The following is a 14,212-nucleotide window of genomic DNA, read 5'->3' as shown; positions in this document are numbered from 1 at the left end:
TCCACATCAGCCATAAGGCTTTTTCATTACATTCTTATCATCCATATATTCACTAAAGTAGCACTTTTAATTTCCTTCAAGAACTTTTCCTTTGCATTCCCACCTTGGCTAACTGTTATAAGAGGCCTAGCTTTTGGTCAATCTTAGATTTTGACATGCCATTCTCACTAAGCTTAACAATTTCTAGTTTTTGATTTCAAGTGAGAGACACACAACTTGTCCTTTTACTTAAATAGAGGCCGTGGTAGGGTTGTTAACTGGCCTGATTTCAATACTGTTGTGTCTCAGGGAATAGGGAGGCCCAAGGAGACTGAGTGATGGGGAGCAGCAAGTCGATGGAGCAGTCAGAATACACATAACACTGATTGCCCAAAAACAATTACAATAGTAACATCAAAGATCACTGATCGCAACAGAAAAAGAAATAATGAAAAAGTTTAAAATACTGTGAGAATTGTCAAAATGTGATACAGAGGCACAAAGTGAGCACATGCTGTCGGGAAAATGGCGCTTCTAGACTTGCTCAATATGGGGTTACCATCAACCTTCAGTTTATAAAAAATATAGTACCTGTGAAATGCAATAAAGCAAAGTACAATAAAACAAAGTATGCCCATATACTGAAATAAATGTGACTTTGCAACACAGTGCACCAAAATCAATTTGGGTCTAAAAGAAAAAAAAAGCCATTTGAAGCATCTCAGAGGCAAGGGCATTTAGAATTTACAAATAGTATTTTCCTACTAAGCAATACTATTTTCCTATACATCCATACACAAGGTCATAGAAGGGATACTAGAATGAACACAATATTACATCTCAGAGAAAAATGTCAGATTTACTGCTGTGACATTTGGAGCTACCTTGAATCTATCTGACTCTTGTTTACTCTTCTTGAATATGAAACAGTGAAGTTAACAATTAGAGAGCACAACAGCTCTTACAATGAGCAAATGTTGGGGTGGATAGGAAATAAAATAGTTTGCAGTAAAAGTTTACTCTTTGACCCATAACTATTTGCATTTTCTCTGAAGATTCGTAATTACTACAACTAAATTTTACACCTTTTGGAAAAAATGTAATGCTGGAAAGTGTGTTTATTCTTACAGAATGTGGAGAAATTAAGTACATTTCTGATATTTGAAATCTCTAAATTAATCATTTGAGCAGTCAAACATTTAGCAGCTACAACTGGATAGATTTCAAGAAATCAAGAATTCTAAAATGAACTAGTTCCCTTTCTCCCCACCACCCAGAAAAAAGAAAAGGCAAATTTTACACAACTGAAGATTGAATTCTTCACAAGAACATAATCTTGCTTTTCCCCACATCTAGTTCTGTGTGATTGCAATCATTTCTCATTTTCTAAGAATAAACCTTACTCATGGAACAGAGCTCTGAAGAGCAGTGTGATGCTTCAGAAACTGCATGGGACTGTCAGGAGTCTCCACTCCCTTGAGTTAATAACTGCTTAAGTTACAAGTCCTATAATATCTTTGTGCCTCAGTTTCCTTTTAAAAGGGGGGAGTTAAATGATCTTTAAGGCCTGACTAGTTCCAAAGTTACAAGATTTGAAGTCTTTGATAAATCAAAGTCTTTTTCAATGAGAATATATTTTAACTTTTAATTAAAAATGTCCAAACAAAGCCAGGCGCGGTGGCTCATACCTGTAATCCCAGTTCTTTGGGAGGCCAAGGTGGGCAGATCACCTCAGGTCAGGAGTTCGAGACCAGCCTGGCCAACGTGGTGAAATCCCATCTCTACTAAAAAAAAAATAGAAAAATTACCTGGGCGTGGTGGTGGGCGCCTCTAATCCCAGCTACTTGGGAGGCTGACACAGGAGAATTGCTTGAACCTGGGAGACAGAGGTTACAGTGAGCTGCGACTACACCACTGCACTCCAGCCTGGGTGACAGAGTGAGACTCCATCTCAAAAAATAAAAATAAAAATGTACAAATATCTATCATCTTTAACAACCATCAACAATTTGATAGACTCACTAAAATATTCCAAGTGTGATGACAAATCCAAGCCTATTTATGTGATTTAAATTCAGAAAACTACAGGACATGCTAACTGACTGCAATGAAACGCATTCTGGGCAACAAGTTAAAAATGTCCTCTTTTTTCCTCTGCCAGAGGGTACTTCCTATACAGTAAGTTGAAAGACAAAGGCCCCCAAACCAAAATTTTAGAAACACATCTGTAGTCTGCAAAAGAAAAATATTTCTGACAGAGAAATCCCTTTACATCTCCATCAACACTGTAGTTTTGTGGGCCCCTAGGCTGTTTAAACATACTTTCCTTCCTTTCTTTTCTCATTTCTTATTCATTCTTATTTCTATTCTTATCTCCTATTTTCTTTCCTTCTTTCTTGACTTTGTTTCCTATTGCTTTCACCCAGTTCTGTTTCAGGAGGTGAGTATTCCTTCTACGTACATCTCCAGCCAATCAGATTGTTCCTTTATTTTCAGACAGCAACCCTACCAATGACTGATGCTCAGGTTTAATTTTAGAGTCCTCAGGTCTTAAATAATTTCATTAATATTGTTTAAAGGCCCATTTACCCTGCCAGAGAGATTCTTAAAGAGATTCTGGGTTCAGTATCAACTCCATATATGATTGTGCGTTTATAAATATGCTTCATGTTTTACTGTGAAATCGTTATGGTACTACACATATAATCATAATTTTCAAATTCTGCTAATATTTCTTTCCAAATATTAAAATGTAATGCTAACATTTCAAAAGCCATTTAATACATGAAATCTAAGAAAGAAGGAAAAAACTAAACTACAAAACTCATGTATAAATTTTTACTGTTAAAGATAGTTTTAGTTTAAGTAAAAACTCCTAATTTGCTTACCATTGTCTTATAAGACACACCTCTAATATATGACATTACCAAGCCATTTCACCTGTGTGTATATAAATAGATAACTGGGGAAAGGTCAGCAACTTAATTAATAAGGGCTCTATTTATAATTATGCTATCAAAGCTAATCACCAAGTAAGAGCTAAATACACTAGTGGAAATTCTAAGTCTCATTAACGACGGTGCCAGAAATTTTAATTAAAATAGAACATCTCATTTAAATGATTAGCTTTGATAATTTAAGCATGAATAGAGGCCTAATTTATTAATTTGCTGATCACTGTTAGATGGTTTATTAGATATCATACATTAATGATCTCTCTGAGAAGCTAGGTCAGAGAAGACAGCAATATTTCTACCTGGTTATACAACACAAGTCATAAGTTATCACCATCTATTTCTAAAGTGACAATAGGCAATAATCAACCAAGATTATAATCTTCAAGATACATCTGAATAATACCTTCCTCTATAAAAGAGAACTTGGGGGAGTCACGATGATTAGACAACAGTATATTGAAACTAAAATTATCAACTAACTTCAAATCTAGAGTTGTTTGAAAGAAAAAATGAAAATGGCTCAAAGCGTCTTTGTTGAAAAGCCAACACACAGAACAAGAAATAGTTCAAAGCAGACACATCATCGAAACATGTATATCATCTCTAAGATGATGTAAGTAAATGTCAATTTACTGAAAGCTGATCAAAATGAGTGACCTACTAGCATTCCATTTTTATCAGAAAGCCATTACAATATCACCACCACAACACAAAAATGAGCCATTTCACAAGCCAACTCAGACTTTTACAAAGATGCTTTCAAAAAGGATTTTCTATTTATTCCTTATGAGTACTTTTAATCAAACTACTCCACAGTGAAGCATATCTTAAATGGCAAAAGCTTTCCTTTGCACCAGTATCAGCACTGCTTACATAATCATTTTGAGAATTTGTCCCTGAAGATAAAATGACTGAAAAGTATAATGGAAAAAAAAGGTCCCATTAATAACAAAAACAAAACAAACCATTCTAAGATTATTGGAAATACTCAAGATTTAAATGAAGATCCTACAGATTTTTGAAGAGGAACATTCAAAAAATAAGAGAGAGAGAGAAAGAAGAGAGAGGCCAGGCGCGGTGGCTCATGCCTGTAATCCCAACACTCTGGGAGGCCGAGGCAGGCGGATCATGAGGTCAGGAGATCGAGACCATCCTGGCTAACATGGTGAAACCCCGTCTCTACTAAAAATACAAAAAAATTAGCCAGGCGTGGTGGTGGGCGCCTGTAGTCCCAGCTACTCAGGAGGCTGAGGCAAGAGAATGGTGTGAACCCAGGAGGCGGAGCTTGCAGTGAGCCCAGAGAGCAGTGCCACTACACTGCAGTCTGGGTGACAGAGCGAGACTCTGTCTCCAAAAACAACAACAACAACAACAACAAAAAGAAGACAGAAAAAGGGAGGGAGGAAAGAAGGAAATAAATTAAACGAGAAGTTTAAAGTATTTGTAAAGATAAAACTTCCCTCAATTTAAGCTACAGGTTTAATGTCATTCAAATAAAAAGCCAAGAAAGGTGTGTAGAGGTGGGACAGAGGAGGAGGAAAGAGTTCATGAAGTTATTCTAAAGTTTTTTTAGTAGAAAAACCACAGAATGACCCTCCTCCCCCATCCACCCCATGCCCCACATATAGCAACTGGAAGGGAAAAAGTAATAAGGGAAACTTTACACTACTGGGTTAGAACACCACAAAATCTCAAAAATTAAAACAGTAAAATTCTAGTACAGAAACTTATAGATGAAGAAATACACAAAGTCCAGAAATAGATCACAATATGTAATGAAGAAATGCATCTTACTCAGAGGTTAGATTATTAAATTATCATGCAAAGTGAAAAATCCCACACAGATAAAAATTACCTTTGAAAAATCCTGAATCATGCCAAAATTACTAAAAACTGAACTTCTGGAAGCTCAGAGGTCAAGAATTAACTTCTGTTGTTTCTCTCTGCATTTCATTTTTCACTACCCCCACCCCTTGGAGCAAGTATGATACAGTGCTATTGCAAAGAATTTGGAAAGCGACATCTATTTGGTGAGAATGTAATAATTTCAAAAAGACAGGAAGACAATTGGCTAAACGTCTGGAGAAAATGTAAACCCTAATCCCAAGCTTACACTGGCATTTAAAATCAAATTGGAGCAATTTATTAATCTATTGGCAATCAGGGATGGTCTACTGCCTGGCTCAGGAGGAGATGGCATTTTGCCCTTTGTTGTCCTCCTCATCCCATCATACCTGTAAGGACCAGAAGTGGGAAAGGATGCAGGCAGTACTGCCAGACCACAGTGTCCAGCCTTAGCCAAGTAGCCAAGGACTATGGCTTTTGCTGCATTTGAGGTGGGGAAGGAAAACCCACGGAGTTAAGCCTTAATTATCTACACGAGAATAAGTAGCAAAAAATGTTACAGAATGGGACCAAGATCCCAATCAGTGATGATATAGGCGGGCACAGCAATTGCAGGAACGGCAGAGATCAATTGTTTCAAGTTTCCCCAACAAATAATCTCCCTCCATTAATGGATCATACATTCACATCTATAAATGCTAGGAAAGGCTAAACGTTATAGTAGGTATCTTTGTATAGTGAAATTATAAATAATTTCTCTAACTTCTACATTTTCTGTGCTGGCCATGTATTTCATTTGTCACAAGAAAATCAAAATTACTATAAAGAGAAAAAACAAGTGAAACATAATGTAACCAACCATCTCCATTTAAGTGAACTGTTAACTAACATCCAGATATCATCCCACAAGATTAATCTACTAAGTTTTCTGGGAATAAAAGAATCCATAGTGGGAGGGAAAAGACTTTTTTCTCTGTTGTTAACGTTAAAGAAATTATTTTAAAAGGTTGGAAATAAACAGCAAGCACATCAATCATTCACTTTGTGAGATGATTCATGCAAAAGCATTTTGAACAAACTAAAGTTACCCTAATACACCGAAAATGTGAAAATCTGCAATGTGCTAAAAACAATTATCTTTGTCAAATAAATTTTTCAGTGTTGTAAGTGAATCACTCATTTGTGAATCTCATGCATCAAAATAAAACTAACCAAATATTTTTGCAAAAGTAAATTTCACTCTAAGAACCCACTGACAATGAAAGGTACTTATTCACACACATACACAGAGATAACAGAAATATCAAACATTAAGCACACCAAGGTACAAAAAACTTAAAATTCCAAAATTAAGGCCCATTTAAAAAGATCAATGACTAAAGTAGATTATTCAATATGAAGTATTATTTAGTAAAGTACAAAACTTCATAAAACCTATAAAAACTTTGGCACACAGTTCCCCCTCATATTATGAACTCGTTTGGCAGGTTAAATAAAAACATCATAAGTGATATCAGCGAGAACGGCAGAGTGAGAAACTCCAAAGTCCAGTCCTCCATAAAAACAGAAAAAAATTGGCAAAAGCTGTAATAATCCATTTTTTAGGAACCTAGAAACCTAAGTAAAAGCTTGCAGCAACCAGAAAAACAATCAAGAATTAAGCAAGAAGAAGAAATAAAAGGCATCCAGATTGGAAAGGAAGAATGAAACTATTTTTACTTGTAGATGACATTATCTTCCATATTAAAAAAACCTAAGATAGCTACAAAAAAATCTATTAGTTAATAGAGTTCAGCAAGATTGCAGACACACTATCAATATACCATCGTGTTTTTAAACACTAGCAATGAACAATTCAAAAATGAAATTAAGAAAACAATTCCACTTATGATAGCATGAAAAAGAATAAAAGGCTTAGGAATAAATTTAACAAAAGAAGTGCAAGACTTATACTTGGAAAATTATAAAATACTGTCAAAAGAAATTTTAAGAGACCTGAACAAACAGAAAGATGTCCCATGTTCAGGTACTCGAAGACTTAATATTGTTAAGGTGGCAATACTCCCCAAATTAATCTACAGATTTAAAGCAGTTCTTTCTTCAAATGTCAGCTGGCTTTTTTTCTGCAGAAATTGGCAAGCTGATCCTAAACTTCACATGAGAAAATTCAAGGAACCCAGAATAAACAAAACAATCTTCCAAAAGAACAAAATATAAGGACTCATACTTCCAATTCCAAAATTTACTACAATACTACAGTGTACCACACAGTGTGGTACTGGCAGAAAGACAGACACACAGATAAATGGAATACAATGGAGAATCCAGCAATAAACCCATTGACAATGTTGCCAAGACTATTCAATGCGGGAAAGAAGAGTCTTTACAAAAACAATGCTGAGAAAACTGGCCACATGCAAAAGAATGAATTTGATACCCACCTCACACAATATACAAAAATTAACTCAAAATGGACCAAAGAACTAAGAACCAAGTGTAAGAGGTAAAACTATAAAACTATAAAAAGGAAATGTAAAAGTAAATCTTTGTGATCTTGGATTAGGCCAGGGTTTCTTGGATATGACACCAAAAGCATAAGCAGCCAAAGAAAAAACTGATAAATTGTAGTTTAGCATCAAAGGACACTATCAAGAAAGTGAAAAGACAACCCACAGAGTGAGAGAAATAATTGCAAATCATATATGAGATTAAGAGTCTGTACCAGAATATATATTTTTAAAACTCTTATATGAATAGACATTTCTCCCCAAAAAAGATACAAATGACCAAGAAGCACAGGCAAAGATGTCAACATCATCAGTAATTACGGAAATGCAAATCAAAACTACAGTGAGGGCTGGGTGCAGTGGCTCATGCCTGCAATCCCAGCACTTTGGGAGGCTGAGGATGGATCACCTGAGGTCAGGAGTTTGAGACCAGCCTGGCCAATATCGTGAAACTCCGTCTCTACTAAAAATTAAAAATAAAATAAAATAAAATAAAATTAGCTGGGTGTGGTGGTGGGCGCCAGTAGTCCCAGCTACTCAGGAGGCTGAAGCAAGAGAATTGCTTGAACCTAGAAGGCGGAGGTTGCAGTGAGCCAAGATCGCGCCACTGCGTTCCAGTCTGGGTGACAGAGTAAGACTCCGTGTCAAAAAACAAACAAACAAAAACACTACAATGAGATCCTACTACACACCCATTAGGATGGTTATAATTTTTTTACAAAGTGAATATATAGAGAAATTGGAATCTTCATACACAGCTGTGGGAATATAAATGTACAGAGAACACAGTTTGCAGTTCCTCAAAAGGTTAAACATAGACTTACTACATCACCCAAGAACTCTACTCCTAGGTTACAGTGTGGATGCACTTCGAAAGCCAGATATAAAAGGCCACATAATGTATGATTCAATTTTTATGAAATGTCTCCATAGACACAGAAAGTAGACTGGGGATTACTAGACACTGAGAGTGGGGAAATCGGGGTGTAACTGCTTAACAGTTATGGGGTTTCTTTTATGGGTGATGAAATGTCCTAGAATTAGACAGTAGTGATGACTGTATAACATTGTGAATATACTAAAATCCACCAACTGTACAATCTAAAATGGCTAAAATGGTGAATTTTATGTGAATTTTATTATAAATAGCTAAAACACCACTTAACTGAAAATTACATTACTGCTCAGTTGTAAAACTACTGTTCATTATAATCTGAAAGACTGTCAGATGTGTACCAAATTTTTGTAAAGTATGGTTCCAAAATTCTAGATCCTGACAATACATATATGTAGATAGACACCAATTCATCTTTATTATGCTTCTAACTTACTTTAAGAGCCTAAAATCGCAGTAAGTTGTTTTAATGACAGCTATGCAGAATGAACCAATCAATGAATACTGGGACAATTTGAAGAGACTGCCTCTAAATCCCTACAAACAAGACATACAGTTTTCCCTATGAATCTTGAGTTTTAATTAGCATCTGTAGCAGACAACTTGTAAAATGTGAATCAATTATTTCTAATGGCCTTTAGATATCATTCTGAAACTGCCAAAATGAAGCTAATATCAAAAAAGTATTTTTCATATATAAAAATTAAAAATGTTTATCCCGATTTATGTCTCTGTCTGATATGACTACGACCAGCTTTACACATTCTTATCTTTAATCACAGCAAATTTAATGGGATCAGCTAGACATTTTTATAGCCTACACCACACGGTACTGCTTTGGAAGTTTTATAACCTGGAATTACTACGTTTTTCATAGCAATAAAAGTCCATGAAGATGCTCTTTAGAAATATCTAAGTATTTTATTTTATTTTATTTTATTTTGAGGCAGAGTCTCGTTCTATCGCCCAGGCTGGCGTGCAGTGGCACATCTTGGCTCACTGCAAGCTCCGCCTCCCAGGTTCACGCCATTCTCCTGCCTCAGCCTCCCGAGTAGCTGGGACTACAGGCACCTGCCACCACGCCCGGCTAATTTTTCCTATTTTTAGTAGAGATGGGGTTTCACTGTGTTAGCCAGGATGGTCTCGATCTCCTGACCTCATGATCCACCCACCCCGGCCTCCCAAAGTGCTAGGATTACAGGCCTGAGCCACTGTGCCCAGCAGAAATATCTAAGTATTTTAAGATAAAATTCAGTTTACCTTAAAATGCTTAGTTTAGCAGTCAATTTTATGTTAAAAATCTGCAAATTCTGATATTTGGGAATCAGAGTACCTCAGTCTAACAAAGCACCAGGCTGAGTGGCAGGAGAAGGAGCACAGAACTTAGAGCTGGCACTGGCTGAAAAGCCAGCATCTTTGGAAAGCTCTTGTTAACAAATGTATAATTAACACATGTAACTTAAAGCAAAAAGATGAATCACTAAAAGTCACTTCCTCAGATTAAAAAAAGACAAAGCTCCTTGAATAGAGTCCTCAGATATTCAGTATTTTCTTTAAACAGTAATAAAAGACTTTTAAGGGGCTTCATGTTTCAACAGTAGTGTCCATTTTACAAAATCTGAAATACAATAGGATTAAAATAATTCCCAAGAAAGGATTATGTTTAATACACTATTACATTCAATAAGATCTGTGCCTTTCTATCATCAATCAATAAATACTGATATTTTTCACAATCAACTAATAACAAAAGGAAAATAAGAAGACATTTACCTCTTCTAAGCTAGGGAGCGAAGAAGAAGATACTGTTCGAGATGACAATGGGTGAAATGGCTCTTGACCAATAGCATGTTGATGATTCTGTATTTGTACAAAAGGGTTCTGCGGTGGCCTGTGAGGCAATGGAGGTAGGCCATAGGGAAAACCTGGCCCCATTAGGTGATTCTGTTGCAAGTTAGCAAAAGTCCATGCTCCATCAGGTGCCAGGTATTTCAAGGGAGGAGGGGCAAGGTGTTCAGATGGCAATGAGAAAGGTGAGCTGAATATCTGGGGTGGGAGGCGCTGCGGAAATGCTGGGTTGCTGGCTACTTCAATGTCTCTGCTGTTATCATTAAAGTTAGAAAAGTGGCTACTGTGGTCTGTACTGGATGGGGGAGATGGGACTGCTGGTGGGCTTCTAGTCTGTACTTGTCTATATTGCAAAAGTCTTGATTGAGGTGGTGGCATTTCAGCTAGTTCCCGTGTTTCACTTTGATCACGATGAGACAGTTCTCTGATTAAGTCTTGAAACCTACAGGAAAACAATAAAATATGAGGAGAAAACAAAAGGCTCCATCACATTAAGGAAAGCTTAGTCAACTACACATGTATTTTCAACGAACAAAATCATAGTACTAATAACTAGAACTGGCATTAATTCATCTCAGATGTAAGCATTAGCACTCAATAGATGCTGAGATGAAGACATTAAATATGCTCAATTACCTGATTTCTTTCTGTTCCTACTGTATTAAAAACATATCCTTGTCTCTATATGTCTTTGACAACTGGAAGTTATAAAAGGTAACCATGATGGTGGACCTTGTTCAGAAGGGATTAGGAAACACTTCAGAGCATTCATGTGACACTGGCCATAAAAACAACCTTACAGTTAGGACCAAACACTCACATGCAGCTGGAATTATAGGGAATGTAGAATTCTGTGCCACCAGAAAAATAATTAATGATATAATTTTTAGCTTTTAACCATGAATTTACTCCTGTCTTTATTCATTCTTTGCAAGTATTACTACTAAATAAAAAACCTGCTCACAGCGATGGTGTTTCTCCTGCAGAAAAGACCACAAAGCAAGGGAACAAGTTAATTTCCAACCCATAGTAGATCATCCATGCCTAAATTTGTACAAGAGTTACTTCTAAATGAGTTTTCTGTATGTTAGAGCCAATCAAGAGGACTGTGTAGCATGTGCTTAGAAGGCCAGCATCCAATTTCTCTGAGGCAATATTCCAGCTTGAAGCTAAAAGGACTACAGTCAAAAAAGAGAACAGTGAGGGGGTCGCATTCCAGAGGCTATTTTCAGGCGGCTGGAATACCTTGAGTATGTGGTCTCCACTTCATCTTCGGCACTGCTGGTGAGCTTCCAGTCTGCCCGCACTGGCGGCTGATGTAATCCCAGGGGCGGCTGAGGAAGATGCTGGAGGTGAGGATGGTGATGGTGTGGGTATGGAACGCTGCCCTGACTGAGAAAGGCATGATGCTCACTCCATTGCTGGAACCGTGCCTGCTGCTGTCTTAATGTTTCCAGAGCGACACTCCCATGTATACGATCTGCAAAAATATTTGTGAAAAACTTTTTAAGAATTTGGGGTTTCAAGTTCATTATTTAAAGTTTTTACTAACATATTTTCTCCACAAAGACAAAGAAAGAGCTACAAATTTGGTTTTAGTAAGAAGTAAATGTTTTCTAAATTTGCCAGAAATCAGTTATGGTGATGATGACGACTTACATAATGATGATCCTGACATCCACTGGATACTATCATACAGCATTTAGAACTAATTTCTGATTATCACACTAAACGGGGGGTTTTTGCTAGCATTATTTGAAGAAATGATTCAATCTTAACCCAAAATGATACTGTACATACAGTCCATGTCATTTTAAGTAACTAATCTCTGAATTTTCACATCTGGCGATAATAGAACTTACCTAAAGCCTCCCCTATAGGTAATCCTGGGGGGTTCTCATCAATGAAGCTATTCAGATGCGAAGGAAGAATGGGGCCGGGTTGTGTAATGGCTCTCAGAGGACTGTGGCCTTCTTGCAGCATGGGAGGGGGCTGCTGCTCCGAAATCACAGCCTCTGCAGGAGGAGACTGTGGCCGATGAGCAACTGCATTATTAAAAAAAGCATTGTTGGGTCCTGCCTGATATGCAGGAGAAAGCTGAGGAGGTGGCTGCTGAGGCTGCTGATTCAACTGACTTTGCTGCTGGACTACCTGATTTGGCTGAGGTGGCATCTGATTTGCTTGTTCAGGCAAATTATTCTGCTGCTGATTTAACAAGGTGTGCTGCTGTGGAATTGGAAAGGGTGGTCTTGGTAGCTGAGGAAGAGGATGAAAATGACGATTAGGGATTGCATACTGTGCGTGGGGAGCAGGAAGGGGAAGATTTATGTGTCTTGGGTTGAGATTATCTTTGCGAGGAAATTTGGTACTGGGATAAACAACACTAGGACGTGATTCAGGACTTCTGTTCTGTGGATTTGATTCCAAATCAACCTAGAAAAAAATAAGAAGCCTTTTTTAACTGCAGAAGATTCTAATTCAGTTGCTCTCCACCTTTTCCCAACCCTAACACATCTAAAGGATATGATACATTGATATCTTCCAGCAGGAGAGCTGAGTGCTCAATTATTTACTTCCTCACAATTAAATAAAGGAAAATTTTTTTAAATTTAAAAAGATGACACAGAAAAAAACAGCATATTAAATGTGAGTCATAAGAAAACGTACCGCCATTTTATCAGCATATCTACTTTAATTCCTTTCAGGGCATTATTTTTAATTTCACACTTTCTTCCTTAGAAAGATGGTCATTTATTTCATTCTGATATAAATCATTAAAATGTGTTTTCCTTCTGATTTTATGGTGGTTTTTTTTTTTTTTTTTTTTTTTTTTCTTGGAGACAGAGTCTCATTCTGTCTCCCAGGCTGGAGTGCAGTGGCACCATCGTGGCTCACTGCAATCTCTGACTCTTGGATTCAAGCAATTCTCCTGCCTCAGCCTCCCAAGTAGCTGGGATTACAGGCATGAGCCACGACACCCAACTAATTTTTGTATTTTTAGTAGAGATGGAGTTTCACCACGTTGGCCAGGCCTGGTCTCAAGCTCCTGACTTCAGGTGATCTGCCTGCCTCGGCCTCCCAAAGTGCTAGGATTACAGGCGTGAGCCACTGCACCCAGACTGATTTTATTGTTTTTATACATCTGTTTCCTTAAAAATATCTATGTTAATAAAAAGGTGCATCTCAATTTAAACAACTTTGAAATGAACAAACAAGTACTATACCACTTTTGTATATAACTAGTTTGGTTGTCAATTTTTCCATTACATATTGACATTCTTTCTTTAACATTTATTGTGGCCAACCAATACACTGTGCCTGGTGTTGGAAATTAAACAGGCAATAATAAGACAGCCTACCCATCAAGAGCCTAGTGCAGGGGTCTATATACCATGCCCCCACTCCAATGCCATTTCCAGCTCACCAGATTTTGTAAATAAGGTTTTCTTGGAACACAGCTACATTCATTTGTTTACATATTGTCTAGCTGCTTGTGCATTGTAACAATAGAGCACAGCAGCTGCAACAGACACCATGTGGTCCCCAAGGCTAAGATTTACTGTCTGGCTTTTTACAGAAGAAGGTTGCTGACCCCTGGCCTAGAGTCCAGTAGAAGATAACAATATGTAAACATATCACTAGAGGTACTGTAAGAGGATGCAACTGTAGTGCCTGAGAAAATTAAGGAAGGTTTCACAGAGGTCAAGACATTTGAGTTGAATCTTATAAAAAGAGGTGGAATATTCCGAGGAGGGAAGGACATTCCAGGTAAAGGTAACAGTTTATGCAAAGGTTGAAGAAAGGAAAAGTCTGGCAGATTTGGAGAGCATGGGAAGTTTTGTGTACGCAGAGCTATAACTTCACTTGTTTATATATTAGTTTTCCCTTTTTAACATCAGAGGAAACTACAAGAGCCCAATCACATGAGACCCTGAATTATTCAATTCTGAGTAACTGTTTTTAACTCCATAAACTGTGGTAACTACAAAAGGTTTTTAAGCTGGGGAGTGTTGTCATCCTTCTGAAATGTAAATTTGATCATAAGTGATGATAATGTGGAAAATAAAATATAAGATGGAAAGCGACGATTTTCTTTTTCCAGCTCCCTCAAAACACTCCATGCATTGCTTGGAGTGTAAATAAATTTGGCACATCGATCTCCTTATAAGTTTCACTGATGA

At 37.2% G+C, this 14,212-nt stretch overlaps 1 protein-coding gene across 6 annotated transcripts in view; it reads right to left on the bottom strand.

The window, feature by feature from the left end:
• Nucleotides 1-14,212, bottom strand: part of HELZ (helicase with zinc finger) — a 175,380-nt gene that overhangs the window by 25,364 nt on the left and 135,804 nt on the right. For all 6 annotated transcript variants that reach the window (XM_008012026.3, XM_008012025.3, XM_008012033.3 and 3 more), the window contains 3 exons: nt 11,894-12,464; nt 11,277-11,511; nt 9,957-10,473 (listed from right to left, as the gene is read on the bottom strand). In XM_008012026.3, the coding sequence (XP_008010217.3) occupies nt 9,957-10,473; nt 11,277-11,511; nt 11,894-12,464 (1,323 nt within the window). The remainder of the gene's footprint in view (nt 1-9,956; nt 10,474-11,276; nt 11,512-11,893; nt 12,465-14,212) is intronic.

This window comes from Chlorocebus sabaeus, chromosome 16 (genome assembly GCF_047675955.1).
Source record: "Chlorocebus sabaeus isolate Y175 chromosome 16, mChlSab1.0.hap1, whole genome shotgun sequence".
Lineage (NCBI taxonomy): Eukaryota > Metazoa > Chordata > Mammalia > Primates > Cercopithecidae > Chlorocebus > Chlorocebus sabaeus.
Note: the sequence above shows the minus strand (reverse complement) of the source record. Positions and strands in the feature narration are given on the sequence as shown.